Source organism: Mixophyes fleayi, chromosome 6 (assembly GCF_038048845.1).
Source record: "Mixophyes fleayi isolate aMixFle1 chromosome 6, aMixFle1.hap1, whole genome shotgun sequence".
Taxonomy (NCBI): Eukaryota; Metazoa; Chordata; class Amphibia; order Anura; family Limnodynastidae; genus Mixophyes; species Mixophyes fleayi.
The window spans coordinates 17586182-17605768 of NC_134407.1; the positions used below are offsets into that span (position 1 = coordinate 17586182).

The following is a 19587-nucleotide window of genomic DNA, read 5'->3' on the forward strand; positions in this document are numbered from 1 at the left end:
TCTGTTACAAATGGGCAACTGTCCCACTAATGATTCCAGCACACCTGCTACCCAAACTGCTACGTAATACAATACGACAAGTGGGAGGTAAGAAAACAGAGGGAGACACTACATGGAAAGTAGATAGAGGACAGTAGATGGAATATGGCTGGGAGCAGCCAAGAGAGCGAGAGAAGAATATAGTTTAGAATGATGGGGAAAGCAGAACGATAATAGGATAAAAGTGATGTGAGTTCAGGACTCAGAAGAGAGAAGTAATACAACATGGACTGGATTAAAAAGTAAATATGGTTCTAAAAACTTAGATAAAACTGTAACTGATAAATTTCAAGTTAAAAAAACTTTACACAAGGCAAACCGAGCCGTTGTGTCCAAAAACTTTTTCTCTTACACAGAATTAAATAGCTATTAAATAGAGTCATCAATGTATCAATTCTGTTTTCTAAATACTGCAGTCAAGGTAGAAAAAGATAATACATTTCTTCTATTTTTACAGTAAATATTCTATGCACACTAAATCCCAGAATGCGGGTGGTTAGTAATCATAGTACTCAGGTCTAATTAAAGCAGAGCGCGGTCAGGTGACCCAAGATGTCCAATCACAACTAGGTGAGTAAGGAACCTACCGCAACCGGCTGCCCTTCCTTCCTGCCTGTGATATTTTCCCTTTTCTCTAAGTGGTGGCAGATAAAGCACTAAAGCAGGCAGCGCCTTGTGACATCCCCGGCTTCCCTGACTCCCAATTACTGAGAATTCATCCCCGCTAATGAAACAAGCAGAAAGGAATGAGATGAAAGACGGGGAGCAGAGCACGCTCACAGGCTGCCAAGACCATCAAAAAGCTAATTTTTTTTGTTTTAATTCCTAAAATAACAAACCTTTTAGCTTAGCCAGACGTTTAACTCCTTGGTGTCGCCAACAATGACTGCTCAGCAGCTCCGTCATCTCATTGCTAGTCAGGGCGCTGAACTGTGGCCTGAAATGTTCAACGTGTTACTCAAACCAGCTTGTAGCCAGGCTTTAACCCCTTCCATGCTACCAGAGAGTTCAGCTCAGGGCCCTCTTAACAACATTATGGCCCCCCAGGCAAAGCAGTGCACTGAGGCCCCTACCTACAACACTACTCAAAGGAATAAAAATGTAAATTATCAGTAAAAATAAGTTTATAATTATTGGTACCTGCAACATTAATCAGTGTTTAAACATTAAAAAAAACATACTGCACAGCTGTGCCTTGATACATGGGTGAATAGATTTTTTTTCTATTGGGCCCCTATGCAACTGCCCAGCGTGCCCAGGGGGAAAGACAGCCCTGGTTCAGCTTTGTCCGCAGACATTAAGTTACCAGTATGGGGTGATCCACAAAGGTACTTCTTGCCTTTTGTGACTGTTGGGTATGTTGAAACTCTGTGATAATTGGGCAGGGACTGATTATGATTGACAGACCGGATCATGCAAAAAGTATATAAAAATATGAAAAGAAAACAACTATTTAAACAATTTTAAGTAGAATCATTAACTGCTATTAACATTTATTTATATAGCGCCAGAATAAACAGTAGCTAATCGAATTGCAAATACATTATGTAACTATCATTAGGAGAAACCCTATTACCCCTAATGTCTAACTTAACCATTTCATATTGAAATACTTTTAATAATTAATAAGTCCCTGTCCCGTGTTCTGCTAACATGCATGTTCAGCACTGTGCAGGCTTTACTACACGCATATGTAAGGTGGGGGACTGGATCATCTATATGACATGATATGACAACCAGAGGGGAAAGGGGAGACAAGAGTGCAAGAGAATCACACAGAGGACGATGGGGTGAGGAGGGAATTGGGGGGAGGGGAGAACCAAAGGGAGGGGGAGTAAAGGGTGAGTTGTAATAGACAATCTTATATATCCCCTTTTGTAATGTATGAATATCAATTCTGGACACAAGGGCTGTAATGTCAATATATTTTTGCATGCAGAATGATCACGGTGCCCAGACAACTATCCTATCAAACTCTGACAATTTCCGGGCATGCCTGTATCTCTGGTCTCCAGATGAACACCCACGCTATCAGCTCTCCCTGTGACAAACACCAGGTCTGTCCAACTTGGCAGAACCACATATGTTGACATATTGGAAACAGATCCTGTTGCTCGTGGCTCGGTGAAAGAAGCGGGATTGGCCTGTGTGTGGCCAGCTTATAATAAGTGATATCACACTAGCTGACGGACCACAACTCCCAGCCGCGGGTAGGCCTACTGAATACGCTGCTTGCAGTCTGAAGATGGGGATAGGGAGCCAAGGTAGGCTGTGTTGTAGTGAGCTAGTGGCTATAATTAAAAATGATTCCAACCAGGTTAATAACGAGTGTTGTTCAATACCAGTTGTCTTTTCTATGGATTATGGGACTTGCATTACAAAATGAAATATAAGGTCATGTTAAACATCCTTGATGTAAATAATCTGTCTGGTACTTTCTGTTGTGTTTACTTAAATCCAATTATAGACCCACAAAAACATTTATCTCTACTGTGTCGTCGGGAAGACACTGCTGCTATACGCATTAAGCAAATGGGGAAAAAAATCTGCTTCTGTACCTACCAAGACCGAAATGAGCAACCGGCTCCATCTCACAGAGGTAACCAGATCCGCCGTCTATAATTCTCAGGTGGGCGCCACTCTTTTTCGTATACAGAACTACTTTTGCACCACGGGCAAAAGCGCCAAACTTGGTACGCGGTATTACTCTGAGCCAGTTGTTTTCCAAGCCCTGAAAGAAAGCGCCAATCAAAATGTTTCCACTTATTAACCATTTCATTTCTGATCAAAGGAAGCGGCAACTGCAAAAAAAATAGTTTCCTTCGGAACATAAAAACTTAAAGCCAGAGGTATATAACCATCTGGTAGGCACAGACTGGCATCTCTGAAATAGAAGGATTTGCTACCCTATCTGTTTGTTCTTCATGCAGAATGCTCTAGATAGAAGCAAAGTAAGTTAAGATCGTTGCAGAAATTGATTACACATTAGTAACGTGAAAAATGGTTTTGAAAACAATGTAGTCTACTGTAATTATTTTCTGCTTTTTAATTTAGATTTGCTGTGTGCAGGACCGCTGTGTCCCTGTAAGGATCTTACACAGCAACCAGGTCTCATTATCTCTTGCACCATTCATAGAATGAGCCTGGCTACATCACAGACAGTTTGCTACTATAATTCATTAGAAATCCATTAGAAATGAAACTAGCTCAGAGAAAAGTAGCAAATCATAGAGCGTCAGAGAAAAGATACAGAGATAGTTATTGTCAGTCATTGATTAACATGTAACATGTTCACAGCAAGAAAATTGAAACATTTGACTTTTTTGCAACAGAAAGCGTGTCAACTATGTACCCTTAATGTAACCTAAATATAGTCTAAATTAAATATAGTATAAATTATAAAAACTTTTAATGATAGTATCCCTTTAACTAAATGTGCCAATTATATGGTTTATTGATGATACCCTCATACAGACAGTAAATATTCGAGTCTCACCTGCTTCCCCTTAAACACAGATATAGGCTGTGCCATCGACTCTCCATGCGATAAAATTAGATCTAACATACCATCTCCATCAAAATCAGTCACAGCGCCACCTATGTGTGAAAAAAATAAATGGACAAAATAAGCAAGACACATCGAGAACATATAGGGCCTGATTCATTAAGGAAAGAAAAGCCAAAGAAAGGAGTAACTTTGCACCTTGCCAAAACTAACTATGTTGCCTTGGAGGGCAGGGGTGGGCTGGACTGGGGGGGCAGGTGGGCAGCGGGCACCCGGGCCACTCAGTCTAACGGCTGTTCGGACCGGCCGCCTCCCCCCCATCCCCCCCTGGATGAAATAATTTTTCAATATTACCGGCGGCCGCATCGGATGCGGCCGCTTCGGCGCATAGGCGGCCGCGTCACATGACACGCGATACGGCCGCCTGTGCGCCCCCCGGACCGAAACCTGCCAGCCCGTGCCTGTTGGAGGGGGAGCTAAATTTAAAAATTTGAGACAGATTTATTGTTGGGGCCTGTCCTAGATCAACTTTAAATTTCAGTATAAAATAAAGTTATCAAGTAAACTTTATTAAGTAAAACAGCCAGGATTTACCTTATGTGCAAAATAATAAACTCATGTGCACCCCTTGCATTGCAACATGGTTTCTCCTCGTGGAAAATGTACAAATTTTTTGCCTTACTTTCCTTAATGACCCGTAGTATATACACAGTAATGCCAGCAGAATAACCTACATTAAACATTTACATATTTCTGAACTAAAACAATCACTATTTTTGATATACTGCTATAAGACAAATTCTTGAGTTTTGAATTAAAATATGTTTGTTAACTCTACAAATTATTAGCAGATTTCTCGTTTTGGTTTAGATAAAGTCGGCTTTGAATTTTTGGTATTTTTGTTACAATCTGTTACTTACAACTTAATCTTGATGTGATTAAAAAATGTTATTACTGACTTTTTTTGGGGGGGAAAGCTCACTGACTAAGCAAGAGTGACAGGCTGGGGGACGTTTGTGAAAACAGGGGCAGAGGAAAATGCAGTACTGCCAATATCAAAAGAATAAAAATCACTTTCATTTTCTATACCTCACTGGAACAATGACAGTTTGAATCTGATTTGTTGCTATGGGCAACAACAACATTTTCCTTTGCATTCGTTTTGATAAAGGATGAGCAGCGTGGATACATTTTTTTTATTACATCCACTGTCATCTCTAGTTGGACACTCAGCAAAATAAAAGCACAAGGAATGTATTCTTTATTATATTTATTATTAATGTGAACGTAATGAACACTTGTAGCTGGGGAAGGTTCCAAAGAATTCTACAAGCACAATCAAGGTAATTTCACTGTACCTTATATTATCTCTGAAAAGTAATTCTTTGATACATGGAGCTGTCTGCTATGTTTCAGGACCATCTAAACCAGTGATAAGCAACCTGATATACTTTGGGGGCCTTAAAGGTGGACCTCAAAGGGCCACACATTACCTTTAGACTCAGTAATAAGCTAAAACAATACATCATCATCACCATTTATTTATATAGCGCCACTAATTCCGCAGCGCTATACAGAGAACTCACATCAGTCTCTGCCCTATTGGAGCTTACAATCGAAATTCCCTAACATACACACAGACCGAGAGAGACTAAGGGCAATTTAATAGCAGCTAATTAACCTACCAGTATGTTTTTGGAGTGTGGGAGGAAACCGGAGCACCCGGAGGAAACCCACGCAAAAACGGGGAGAACATACAAACTCCACACAGAGAAGGCCATGGGCAGGAATTGAACTCATGACTCCAGTGCTGTGAGGCAGAAGTGCTAACCATTGAGCCACCGTGCTCAAATAAAGACACCTATCTGTAAACATATCAGGCATTGTGTACAAGTGTTACAAGCTACAACAAACAAATCTGTAAATTAATCAGGAACGATCTTGGGCTGAAGGTGAAGCCATAGAAGGCCACACATCTCCCCAGGGCTGGCTGTTGCCCATCACTGATCTAATCCATTATCATCTGTCCTACTTAAGACACATAATTAGCATTCCTTTTCAGAAAGCCCCAGTCATCTTAGTAAAACTTTCTTGCGCTTACCCATCTTTCCAGGAATATAAGCTCCTAATTGCAATTCTTTGCATAAATCAGGATTAGGAAAGACATTTTCCTATACAGGATGTTATCCAAAATGTAACATTTCAAAGCACAGCTTCCGTGATAACCCATTACAAATACTGAAATGCAGCACACTCGAGGGATTAACACTAGATGGAAGGATTGTACAGTTAATTCAGCCATAGAATGACATTCAAAGCCAAAACTGGAGTACTATAGAAAGAAGGATGAGTTAACGATGAGGACTTTTAACGGGCTAGGTAGCGATTTGTTTATTCCTAGAGTAAAAGGTAATGCACAAAGCTCTAGTGCCACCACCTGGAATAATTGTAAAACTACACTTAGTACTACTGTAGGAGAATCAGTAACAATCATTTCAAGGACAACAAAAGATGCCACTATCTAAAAGATACCTAACGTGATTATTATATTATATTTTACGGTGCATATAACAAATTACCAGATCAGACATGAATTACTGAGTAGAATTTACACACATCTCTTTCTAAAATGTATTTTTAAAATCTTGGTATTAGTATGATATTCAGTGATTGATTTACACTGCTCTGTGTATTGAATGTTATTACTACTGAAATTTAAAAATGTCATTATATTGTCATTATTTATAAGTCATTTTGTGAATTAATAGCAGATAAAGAGATACAGATTAGGTAGTGCCAGATCACCCTTGTCTGCCAGCCTAAAGCCCACTTCTGAATGGACCATTTGAATACAGGAAGGAAATAACGGCATTAGAATTTTTTTTATGTTTCGTTGGCCGTGCTGGAGAATAATGGAATTCATCTGGGAGGAAACCTAATCTTTAGGTTGAAAGATCCGCACTCCACGATATCTAAAACCCTCTAGCCACTGTCATGGGCAATTAGGGAATACTGACTGTGGGGAGTCAGAATCTAGTGCAAACTCAATAGTTTTATTACAATTTATGCTTTAAGCGGAGAAGGTCCCAAAACCTTTGATTAGTTCAAAACCCGCATTGAGAGATTACTCTTACATGATATCCTCTCCTCCGGCCCATTCATCTTGAGCCCCCCTAAAGTTTTTCAAGAAGCATAAAGCAGACAGGGACGGTACGAAGGAGCATCTCCGCCTTGTGTCTCCAAAATTGTACTTGTTGTAAGTACGATCTCTGGCTTATGGGGGGTTCATACAACAATTTGACCTGGAAATAATCTCTCAGATGTATGGTCACTCCAACAAGTCAAGTGCGTTATTCAGCATTAAGTGGTGCAATTACCCAGGAGCTAACATTGTGATTGATGCTGAATAGTGATACTTAGATCGGTATAAGGCCATCTAAGATTAATATCAACAGACTTCTAGGACACAAAGCCCATTTTGATCTTGGTAGATGGGGTAATTATAGAAAGGAGGTGAATTGCTACAATTCTTTTCTAGAGCACAGGTGTCCAAAACAAAGTCCTCAAGAGCTACCAACAGCTCCTGTTTTCAGGATTTCTGTCTGTAAAAACAGGTGGAAAAATTAATGACCCAGAAAAATAGATTAACCCACCTGTGCGTAATTAAGGAAATCCTCTGACCAACCTGGAGAACATTAACTTATGATGCAGTGATTTCCCACAGGCAGAGCATCCCCCCCCCCCCCCCCACCATTCCCCACATATACAGATTAGATAAACACTTTGGACAATGAAGTTTAATGGCAGGAGCCTTCACGAGATACTTCATCCGACCCTGCAGTTAGCAACGCCCTGAATTTATTACCGGGTGAGAAGATGTTTCATTTCAGATTAAGGTTATACTTGTGTTATGGCCTCCATGGGAAGGTTTCCTCTTTTTTATTAGAATTCTACTTCTGCTGTTCTCAAAATGTTTTACTTAAAGGACTTCCCAAAGGATAATTCCACCTAAAAACTGAAAATGCAGATCTGGGTGGAATATCAATGAATTCCAGTTCCCAAAATAAAAGACTTCATTGTGGTCCACCGTTCATAGAGTTCGGTATATATGAGACCACACGTGTCCCCAATGTCTTGCACAAACCCGTCACTGCTCAGAGTTCTCCCACTGGCAGTTTGTGTTTTCGCTTGTCCTGAATGAAAGAAACGCGTGGGGAGCATTGCAGACAATGTAGGATCCACTTCATTCTTACTGATAGATATTAATAATTCTACTATGTCTAAAATTTAACTTCAGATGTATTTTGTGTATACATTATTATATAAAGTGTTGGTTTGTAGTGAGAAATTAGGTGTAACTTATGTCAGCAGAGTAAGCTTTACTAAGCTGAGTGGAGAGAAACTGCAGTGAACATCTGACCACATCTGTAAGTGGAGATATAGCTACAAGACTATCAGCTTGGTGGTGACACTGTGACACTTCTATTTATGTTAAATTTTGTTTTAGAAATATGCTGATTCTTTGTTTATGTTGAATTTGTATTTTAATGAGAAGTAATATATCATCCATTTTGCATGTTACACCTTTTTTCATCATCATCAACATCGTCAACATTTATTTATATAGCGCCAGCAAATTCCGTAGCGCTTTACAATTGGGAACAAACATTAATAAGACAACACTGGGTAATACATACAGACAGAGAGGTAAGAGGGCTCTGCTCGAAAGCTTACAATCTATAGGACAATAGCAGTATGAAACACAAGGGCATGTGCTACATCATATTGCACAATGGACCAGCTAGACTGCAAAGGTAAAAGTATTGAGTGGGCTGTGTGTGTGGCAATGTTGGTCAGAGGGTTGTTGTCTTGCGCTAGCTGTGTAGAGGATGGTAATAGGGTAACCTAGGGAGATTAAGATGATGGTTGAGGAATATCATAAGCTTGTCTGAAGAGGTGGGTTTTCAGTGAACGCTTGAAGGTTTGAAGACTAGAGGAAAGTCTTACTGTGTGTGGGAGGGAATTCCACAAAGTAGGTGCTTTTTTTTTGTGTATACACGTTTTTGTAGCTACAAAAGGAGTTTGGGGACCCCGAAATTATTGGGACAACGACTATACAGCTACTTAACTCTAAAAGCAGAACCATTGGAGAACTCACTAAAGGAGACCAGCAACTAATACTAGTCCCTGTAAGGTATAATAATATGTTGATTGTTAAGGAGACCTTTTTTCTGCACTGAACAGCGCTAGACCAATGTAAACCATTTGATTCCAACTGTGATATTGTATTTATATACCTGGGACTTCTTCCTGGACATTCCTTGTATTACTAGTAGGATCTGTGAATTTATGGCTGAAAATGTAGTGCCTTACATGTGATCTTATGTGATCTTATGTGATCTTATGTGATCTGCGGTGTAATCCTAACAGCTCGTTGAGCGTGATTATTGCTATATATTTTGCTATATTTTACCTATTTTAATAAACAAGCTATTTTTAAATCACACCAGCGCTGCCATTCAGTATATCTATTTCTATGCTTAGTGTGTAACAAGCTCCAGTACTTGTTAAGTGTGGTAAGCTGCAGGTGTGTCTTATAGCAATATCCTGCTTATATTATTGTTTGATTATTCATTATTCCCTCCCAGCGCTTGCTGTGTTGCTTTTTATTACACCTTTAAGAAGGCTGACTTTGGATTTTGCACAAACTTCAGTGGAATTGTATAAATGCAGAAGGAACGGGAGGATGTAACGGACAGACCATCTTTAGACTCCACTATAAGCCTGTATTATACTCCCTGGGCCTTGCTGTCACTGTCTTGGCAATAAAAGTCTGCAAGGAAAGGAAACTCTACGTTGGAGGTGATAGAGAAGGTCCAGGTTCCAACAGCTGCCAATATAGTCTTAATCCAGGTAGCAGGTTACCCACCAACCACATGTTGCCAGTGGAAGCCAGGGCGAGAAAAGCAGGCACCCCGGACATAGAAACTCTACACTAGTTGGGGATGAAGGAGTTAGTTTATTAATAATAAAAAGGTTTATTAAAAAAGTTCCTTATTTGATTTCTCCTGTGTGATATGCAGTTTATTACACAATATATTACATGATTAAAATCCCCCCAAATTCATTCACCCTGGTTTCAATACTTGGAGTTTCCTAATTACCCTTTTTACTAAATTGGGATTGGTTGGGTTAGACACATGGATGGGAAGACTAGACACGTGTCTAGGACCGCCCAATTCTAGGGGGTGCATGGGGGTGCATACATCTAGTTTTTATGTTCATTATATTTACTTTGTCCATTTATTTATTTGCTGCAATTCCAGTCCTGGGTTTTTACTAAAGTGCACATTTTGTTGTCATATCATTTGCACCACCTACAGGGTAGACGTAAGTGCCGAATGATAGTGATAACTGTCACGGCATAGTCTTTGTATTAAAAACTACACATATGCGTGTACACTAGAAAGCAAACAACATGTGTATGCAAGTAAGAGAGACTATGAAAACTCATTGTATGTACAGTACAAATTAAGAACATCCTGATTTATGTATATAATGTAAAAAAAAATTAAAGAACGCAATTTTATTAATGATTATAGTATTATGTGTTGTTCATTTATTTTATGAAATATATATTTTTTGCATTTGACTTTATGTTTCACATATGTTTGTCCGTATCCTGCACTCTGTTGTGTCTGTTAACATGCGGCAAGTACAGTTTAGGCAGAGCGTACTGACACCCAGATTCAAATTAAAACGCTTCTCGAGATCTGTACGGCTTTGAATTGCACTCAAATTCCGACCTCCTTTTTTAACCTCAATTTGTATTTGGATTTAAATCAAGGCTTGTAGGTCTTCCCAATACATCTGGAAAAAAAAGTCAGTAATGCTCAAAAATGTATACTCTATTATCCCAAAACTTGACCAGGAGAACGTTTCTTTGCTATTATGCACAGTAGGATTTATTGGAGGAATGAACATGATTCCGTGGTTAATTATAGGATATTAGGCTCTCCCGCTACCACCACTGAGGCTATTTTAAAGCTATATGGTTTTGCTGTTTGATGACTATAGTACTATGGTATTGGAAATCTCTAGCTCACAGCAACAGCAATTGTGTGATGAATTACTAGTCTTTATAAAACAACAACAAAAAGACATACACGAGTAACAAGAATATAAAATTGGGAATATCTTCGGCAGCAGAGCATCGTAAGCCACGGCAGCTGGTGAGAAGGGGTTACCTATGCTGGGGGAGGTGTGTTTCCCCGTATCTCTTGGGGGACACTACAACGTCTGTAGTTCTACTAGCTGGCTGGAAGTCTCTTTTAAAAGTAGAAACAGTGAATTTCTTTAACTAGTGCAGAGTTGTATAGAATAAAAGAAGAAATGAAATGCTGACTGGGAGAAGCAGGATGATGTGATCCTGGTAGACAAGTTCAGGGGGAAGGCTTGGGAGCGCTGCTTTGAGGTGTCTTAGTCTTGATCTACTTGTTTTGAAGCTGTAGAAGGGGCAGAATTGTCTCCTGAGATGGGAATTCCGGTAATACAAGCTCTGGAGTTGGAGTGATATCCTGCATTCCGTTTGTATGATTCATTAAACGCCGCGGGAATCCCCAGAGGTACAGAATAGTTGGTGCCACAAAGACCTTTGGTAATACTGGAGAATTCTCTTCTGTTCAGCAAACACTGACAGACTAACACTGTATGCCCATAAGACTCCTGTGTCCTTCAGGCAGCTTTCATGAGTCTCCTTCATGTGAGAAAGGTGGAGAATTGCAATGAAATCTTTTGAAAGCACTTAGGCAAGACCTTAGGGCCCGTCATATATCAAAGCCCAATCTGCAAAGAGGTTATGTTTGCATTGAGCAAGGCAAGCAGGCACGAAGATACGCACGCTGCTGCTCATTCAGCAGAACCCATTTCTTCTCCACCAGCCTCAGAAAGGTTTCTTACTTACTTTATATTCCAGGCCTGGCCAACCTGTGGCTCTCCGGGAGTTGTGAAACTACAAGACCCAGCATGCTTTACCAGCAGAAAGCCAACATATAGTCAACAGCTGGCAATGTATGATGGGACTTGTAGTTTCACAACACCTGGAGAGCCACAGGTTGGCCAAGCAAGCTCTAGAGCCTCTTTGCCATATGCCATCTTATGTACTATGTTATTATTACCATTTATTTGTATAGCACTAGAAATAACACAGGACACAGACAGACAAAGTGGTAAGAGGGTGTTGCTCTCAGGCTCACCATCTATAGGAAATAGGAGTTTGATACATGAGGATAAAAGTCACATATTGCATATTGTTCTGCTAAATAGGACTAGTGCTTAATGGGGCTACGTCAGTGACACAGTAGTGAGGAGCAGTGTTTCCCATAATACTGAAAGTCAACCAGCACTGCCTTAAAGGCACTTTGTATTGAGTTCTTAAGGCAACCAGGAGGACCTACATTTTGGATTTAGTCAGCACCTTTGCACTTGGTGGTAAGTTTGTTACCTAATCAAAGTTGCAGGGCCTTGGCTTATTTATGATTTTGTTTCCCGTGATCTTGGTGAAAACGGCTTGGTGCCCTATGGCTGCACCACTCCAAAGACCTCAGTCAGATTTTCTTCATTATTTCCATGGTCATAAGCTTTATAGACGAAAGCATGCCTCCCAACACTTACAATTCCAAAAGAGGGACAAAATAAGCCCCGCCCCTCATCCTCCCAAACTCCACCCACAAATGATACATTCCCGTAAAGCTCCACCCACTTTCATGCTTAACCGCTACCCCTTTTGCAGTCTGCAAATCGGCTTGTCCCTCCAAAATAGTCGGGAGGCATGTATTGGGGTACAGGGGGACAGATGGAAGGTATGAGAAAGGGTCATTTACATATCACAAACAGTCCATTCTGCTGCTCTTACCCCTCATCTGTCTGCCAAGCACACTTCTTCCCAGGTCACGGAACTGCCCCCAGAAAAGCAATCTGTTTGTTATGATACTGGTGGTCTTATCTGAAGCCCAATAGCCAAGAAGATATTCAGCGAGTAGTCAGACGTTTGTCGGCGTCGGTACAGAAACGGGTAGTCAGACATTTGCCGGGTTGGTACACAAGCGGGTAGTCAGACGTTTGTCAGCGTCGGTACACAAGCGGGTAGTCAGACGTTTGCCGGGTCGGTACACAAGCAGGTAGTCAGATGTCTGCCGGGTCACTACACAAGCAGGTAGCCACAGATGCAAGGAAGTGTAGCAAGTAGCAGGAGATGAGCAGGCAGAATACTCAAGCACATGTCTGATCCAGGAAGTGCCTATTATAGGCCCAAACAGGAAACAGGATCCAAGATGGTTTCTCTTTGATGCCATACTGACCATCTTAGATAAGGGAAAATCTAAGGGCAAGTTTATAAATACAGAGACCTCTAGTGATTGGAGGTGCAAATATCAGAGTAATTCATTACACTGTGCCTATTTTTTGTGGGTATGCTGAGACACATGAAAATGCCCATTGTGAGGAAAGTGTGAAATGTCTCTTCAAAGTTCAACTTAATACTACTGAAGGTCCACTCTTTTCAAGCAATGCAACTTGTCTGCTTTTCCCCTGCTAAGTTTAGCTTAATTTATGCCTTAAATTAATCATGAAAGTGAGTGGATCCCAGGACTGACTTTATTACGTGTGTCACATATGTGTGTTTGAATGTTTTTATTATGTTGGTGTAGCGTGTGTAGAAATGTGGGTTCCTGTAAGAGATACATAATGCATCCCAATGAAAGTACGATACAAAGTCAACCACCCAAGAGGAGGCAGAACAATCATGTCCTTGTGTTGGGAGAAAGTGGTTGTGCGTCCTTCTGCCAAGCAGAGAACGCCACCTAAAATACATCTTGTCCACCCCTTTATCTTATTAATATAATCTCCTGCTTCTATGTGGGTGCAAACATAGAACTTATGAGCCTGAGCTTTACATAGCAAAGAATGCCAACTAGCCAACTATCTGCACAGCAAGAAGTAGCAATGGTTTCAGTATAGATCCCTTATAATGTGCAAAATCTTTTTTTTCTCATTTTACAAGAAACTTAAAACGTAAATAAATTGTTCCCAGGTAGGCACAGCACAGCCTGCCTGTCCGATTAATAAAAGTGAAGAGAAATATGATGGAACAGCCCAAATTAAGGACTGCGAAGAACAAAGAAATTTACTGCAAGTTGAAGTTTCGATCCTAACTTGGAGCTTCAAGACATCAATATATATCTACAGATGAAGTAATCATTCTTATAGACAAAGCAATTCTGTGATCGCTCCTAACCCTGCCCACATTCAGGAAGGTTATTGCCGTGCGATCCAAGGAGTCTATAAATCCAAGGCCTATGTATAGACAATAACACAAGCAGATGTGTACAAGTACTAAACATATACTTTTACTATCTGCAACATTACAGTTTTATCTTTTGACCAATTTACTTTCTACACTACAAATCTAGTAATCAGTAGAACCGACTTCCAACTACTGCTTGGCAGATAAAGCGGAGAGAAAACACAGTTCTAAAAACGTTGAAAAGATTTAGAAAAGCAAAACAAACTATTCTCATCGGGATTATTACCCAATAAAAAAAGATGCAAAAACATTTCTGGAGTAAGAATTGTCCCATAATCTATGCAATCTGAGCAAGAGTATTTTTTTTTTTAAATTAGGTTTTCTTAATTTATGCTGCTAGCTAGATCCTTGTCCTAGACATCATATTCTGTCATATTAACGTAAAAGCGACTTACATATAAAATAAGTTGTTTTTAGAAATTCAAAGTAACTTTTAAATGAATTCAGTATTGTCATAAGTGTGCAAGATTATATCATATTGCCTTGCTTATTTTCATACCTGCAAAGTTCTTATCTTGCTCAATTTTTTATTTTAAAATCTCTTTATTTGTGAATTTTTGAAAATAACATTTAAATCAGACATTCAACAAGCATTGCAATGCAAATGATCTTTCCAGTGGGGTACAAGTATCACATTTAACAAAAAACAGAACAGCAGAACAGGTCATCAACAAAGGGAAGCATATTAAGAGTATCTAGTGGTTTAGTACGTGTTAGAGCCACTTGGGAATATGTGTTCCGTACCCAAAACAAAGATCCACAGCCATGGCGCTAATGTATGTGTGGGGGAGGGGCATTCGTAAAAAAAGGAGGGGGGATGTGTCAGAGGGGGGGGGGGGGGGGATTTAAAATCTATGCAGTCATAGGACTGCATTGGTCTAAACCAGTAACATAAGAGGTCTGACCTGAGCTTCCCTGCTCTTTAAAAAGAAAATAGTGATAGCCAAGATTATTTTGTAGGAGGTAATTGTTGCACATCCTATGCATCTGATTGGTCCTGAGGATATTCCTGGGGGCGCGGTAGTTTACTTGTGCCAACCCCTCACTCTAAAAGTTGCAAGATCTCAAATGGGAACTCTTGTAATCTGTGATCAGGTAGTTAAATTACTTTAGTATTACAGAAAAAAGGCTACTAACTTATGGAGATGATTTCTTTCATACATAATGACGTTTCAAAAATGATTGTTTGTTATGCTAAGAGATATAATGTAATGAACATTCCATCCTTTAATAGTGATGCCCCAAATGCATAGCGAGAGCTACACATACATTAAACTATAACATGCTGTCATACAATGTATTAAGATAAAGATTCTATGAAACGATTTGGTTCCATATGAGCACTGGGAGGTCATGGCCTGTGGACAATCAGTCTTATAAAACTCAGTACCTATCTGTTGCTAGAAGCAACAATTGACTACAACAGGATCAAGGATCAATGATGGAAGGATATAATTATAATGAGCACACATGGAATCAGTCTAAATGCAATTCTGTCTTAATTTCATAATTAACACTTCACAGAGAAATACAAACCAAAATATCCTAACATTTCTTATCATCTGGATATAAAGCAAATAAAATTTGTATTATCCATTCAGCATGGTGTTTGATCTCAATCAGTTTCAGCGCTGTCATAGTCTTTCCAATTGTCCGTATGCATTGCATGGTAGGGCCACACAGCCCTTGACAGCTGCGTCACTCATTGGGTATTTAAATATAATATTTGGTATTACTTATCATTTAATAATTTTTTTTTGTGCCGTACGGTGCGCCAATTGGCTCAAGTGTTTGTGTTTCTACAGAAGGAGTAGTCTACAAGTGCTGCAGTAATATTGTGCCTCCCAGTAGGGTATCTGTTGAGAATACAACAAATATATGTGTAACTAACCGGTTCCCCGTCCATCTGGTTCAGACGCATTTCCTGGATTAAGCTCTTCCATGTACAGATCTGCATGCTCCCGACGCCCAACCCTATGAAAGACAGATACAGACATACTCAACAACAGCACTACAATCAGTAGTTTAAACAATTATTATTATTATTACCATTTATTTATAAAGCACCACCATATTCACAATCTGTACAATGTGATAAAGTTATCAGGCACTGTCTCAGTAGAGTTTATAAATGCATTTCCCAACCACAGCCACAAAACATCCCTACACACACACACACAACTTGTATATTCTAATTACCGTCACTAAAGGTTCTATGGTTAGGGCAAAGACAAGGGGTGATAGGGGACACTCCTGTCTAGTTCTGTTACATATTAGGAAACTTAAGGAATGGAACCTTACAATTCAGATTTTGGCTGATGGATTAGTATTTAAGGCTTCGATGGATAATAGGATATGACCTCGAAGACCATGAGGAGGGTGTATTTAATATCAGTTCAATGTAGTCTAATGCTTTTTCAGCAGCTAATGACCTCAGGATGCTGGACAGGAGGTAGTGTTTGTTGGGATGAAACAAGATTTAAGATTTGTTGTGTAGTGTTTGACACCCACTTATAAAACCTACTTGACCACCATGTATCAAACAAAATAATATATTCACGCTCTATTCACGCTCCATCCTGCCCTCTGCGAACGGCCAACGACCGTCCCCTCTGATTACCTCTTTGCATTTGTGTATCCAAGACATCTCCCTCGCTGCTTCCTTCCACTGGAACAAGCTCCCTCGCTCTATCAGAACATCCCCCAATCTGTCCAGTTTCAAAAAGGCTTTAAAAACCCACCTTTTTCTTAAAAGCCTTCCAGATTCCCGCTTAACTACCCACCTTGTTGTCTACCTCTCCCCCCTTCTTCCCCCTTACTTGATTCAGGCTCCTTTCCCCCCTTCTCTCCCTCTCACCTTTGTGTCTCTCTGTCTGTCTACCCCTCCCCTTAGATTGTACGCTCTTTGAGCAGGGCCATCTTTCCTCTTGTTTCCACCACTTCTAACTCTGCTCTCCAGCTACTCAGCCCTCCTCCTCCTCCAGGACCTTCTGCCTTTCGTCCCCTCTCGCTTTTCTCTGCACCCCTCTGTGGCTCTTAACCTGTAATCTGCGCCCTCCCTATTGGGCCCAGGCTACCAGCGTATGCGGATTATCTCTCTCGCCCACCCTCCCTGCCTCTCTCTCTAGCTGTGCTTTGAGCTTCCTTAGTTACTGTGCTTATTGTTAAATGTACCGTGCTGTCTGACCTTGTACTGTGTTATTGTTTGTCCCTGTACGGCTACGGACACCTTGTGGCGCCCTATAAATAAAAATGAATAATAATAATAATAATATAGGTTGGCGTCTGATAGTTATGGTTTTTGCAAATATTTTTCCATATTTGCAAGATCAGAATTCATGGCCTTTACCATGTTTTGCAGAGTAGCAATGAGGACTTGCATCATCTCGGATATAAAATGAGTTTGGGAATCCATCCGGTCCAAGGGGTTTGACTATGAGAAATGTTTTGATAACGCTTTCATCTTTTGGGTTGTCCGTGAAGAGTGGACAAGATGTGCCTTTGAACCAACTGACACACATGGCCTACTCTTTCAGAACCAGGAACATAAACTAATTCAATTTGGGGACAACATTCTAATTACAGTGCCCAAACCTGAATCTTCCTTTCAAGCCCTATACAAATAACTACATCTATACAGAGATGTATGATACTATAGAAAATACACCCGTAAAGCTGAGATACTCAGATTCAATTTTCTCTTCAAGCCTTTGACATTCTCAAACAGAAATACAATTATGCCTTGCAGGATTCTTCTCTTAAATACTCAGGCATTAATATCCCTTCCCCAATAGAATTCTTGTATGATATAAACTACATTTCTCTAATTAAGTAATACTTATATGCCATTAAAATGATGGTTCTACTAAAAAGTATATTATCTATTTTGCATCGACCCTTTCTCATTGAAAAAGTTTACTAGCATATCTGCCCAACACTTAGAGAATTATCATAAGGACTGTATCCTACACCAGATGCAAGACCGGATGGTAAAAAAATTGGATAAAGCATGGGTACATATGGACGAAGCACTCATAGAAGAGACTAAACTGCAAAACAATCCGTATTAGTCACTCACTATTTTGGCTTTCCAAAACTTCATCCCAGACATTTTCTTAATAAACTGTCACAAAAAAACAAATTCACATTTTGAAGGATAATTGAGATTCCTCCTCCCCTTTTTTACTTCCTTGGATCTCTGTAATAAATCTGACCACTCTAGCCATGATTGTATAAATACATAAAAGTGAATCAATGTATACTTTCCTTTATAGGCTGTCAAAATACTTTATAACCCTTTCCATGTTCATTAACAAATGTATGACTAACTCTTCCAAAACACTCTCAAAATGATAAAGACTACTAATCATCCCGGACTTCATCCAAAAACCAAGTCTGTTAAAAGTTGGGAAGTAGACCTACCATGCAACTTTAGCCCAGAAGTTTGGTCAAACCTATTTTCGCATATTTGGTCCTTGTAGTATTGTGCCACATACCTTGCGGCACTATGCAGACTATGCACTAGAACATACCTTCCTCACCTTCACCAGAGATCTCCCCTAAGTTGTCCACAGAGAAATGTGCCATAGCCAGAGCCAATCTACCACATATTTTCTGGTCCTGCCCCAAAAACAAAAAACCCTGGTCAACAATCCTCTGTTATTGACATTAGTAAAACTCAATGTGCCACCAAACCTAACCATAGTAATATCGAACTATGTATGCTGGACACATAAAATACCTAGTAGGACGCTTTTTTCTGTACACAAAAGCAATTATAAAACAAACTTAGAAATAAATGGACCTGCTACCACTGAGAAAATCGGCATATAGGGTACGATACTACCGTGAGATAGAAAAACAATCCTAAATTCTAGGCATGCAGCATTCAAATTAGGAGCTTGGGAATTATGGGGATGAGTGTATGTCAACCACATGTAAGAACAATAATATGCTGTCAAACTTTTCTTTGCGTTTTCCTAACATATGTAACCTCTCTATTCTTTTTTTTGTTACTATAGGCAACATCTCCACTTTTCAAACCCGCGGAAACTCGCAGCTTGATACATTTACCCTCTGGACTTATATATAAAGTTGTGCATTCCTGATGAGACTAATAAGGGTTAAGAGGACGTGTGGATTGTATCTAACACAGTGATTTGTACTTTCATGGAATATCATGCGAGATTAGGTCCAGATTTTAATTGTATGGTTTTGCTGCTGGGCATTGGGAATCCGAGCCCAGGCATTAAAGTCATTAAAAAATGTTAATTTGTGTGTATTTTATTTCATTATTTGACAGTTTTATGATCAGCTGCATTTCTGGAAGGATGATAGAACTGAGACTGCAACGGAGTGATTGAAAACAGGCAATTACCGCAGCCATTATGTGCTGAGCATTACTATCTTACGAGCTGCATTACATTCTTTAATGTGCCAGTGTAAAACGAAGATATGGCATGTCATTATTCTTTGTTACAATGAAACTCTGGATCAAACGGCTAACAATTACAGATCACAACACCACAGTAAGCCTTGTTTTTTAGGCTAGTCCGTCCAATTGAAAAAGCATTCCTATATAGATATATATAAACATCGTTTCAAATTGCAATACATACATTTTATAAGTAATTTCCAACTCATTAAAATGATATTTCTTAGCTAAAAAAGTACAGTATTT

At 39.7% G+C, this 19587-nt stretch overlaps 1 protein-coding gene across 5 annotated transcripts in view; it reads right to left on the reverse strand.

Moving 5' to 3' along the window:
* The window catches only part of CRTAC1 (cartilage acidic protein 1), a 534303-nt gene that overhangs the window by 32233 nt on the left and 482483 nt on the right, over positions 1–19587 (reverse strand). For all 5 annotated transcript variants that reach the window (XM_075215949.1, XM_075215948.1, XM_075215947.1 and 2 more), the window contains 3 exons: positions 15799–15881; positions 3536–3636; positions 2602–2770 (listed from right to left, as the gene is read on the reverse strand). In XM_075215949.1, the coding sequence (XP_075072050.1) occupies positions 2602–2770; positions 3536–3636; positions 15799–15881 (353 nt within the window). The remainder of the gene's footprint in view (positions 1–2601; positions 2771–3535; positions 3637–15798; positions 15882–19587) is intronic.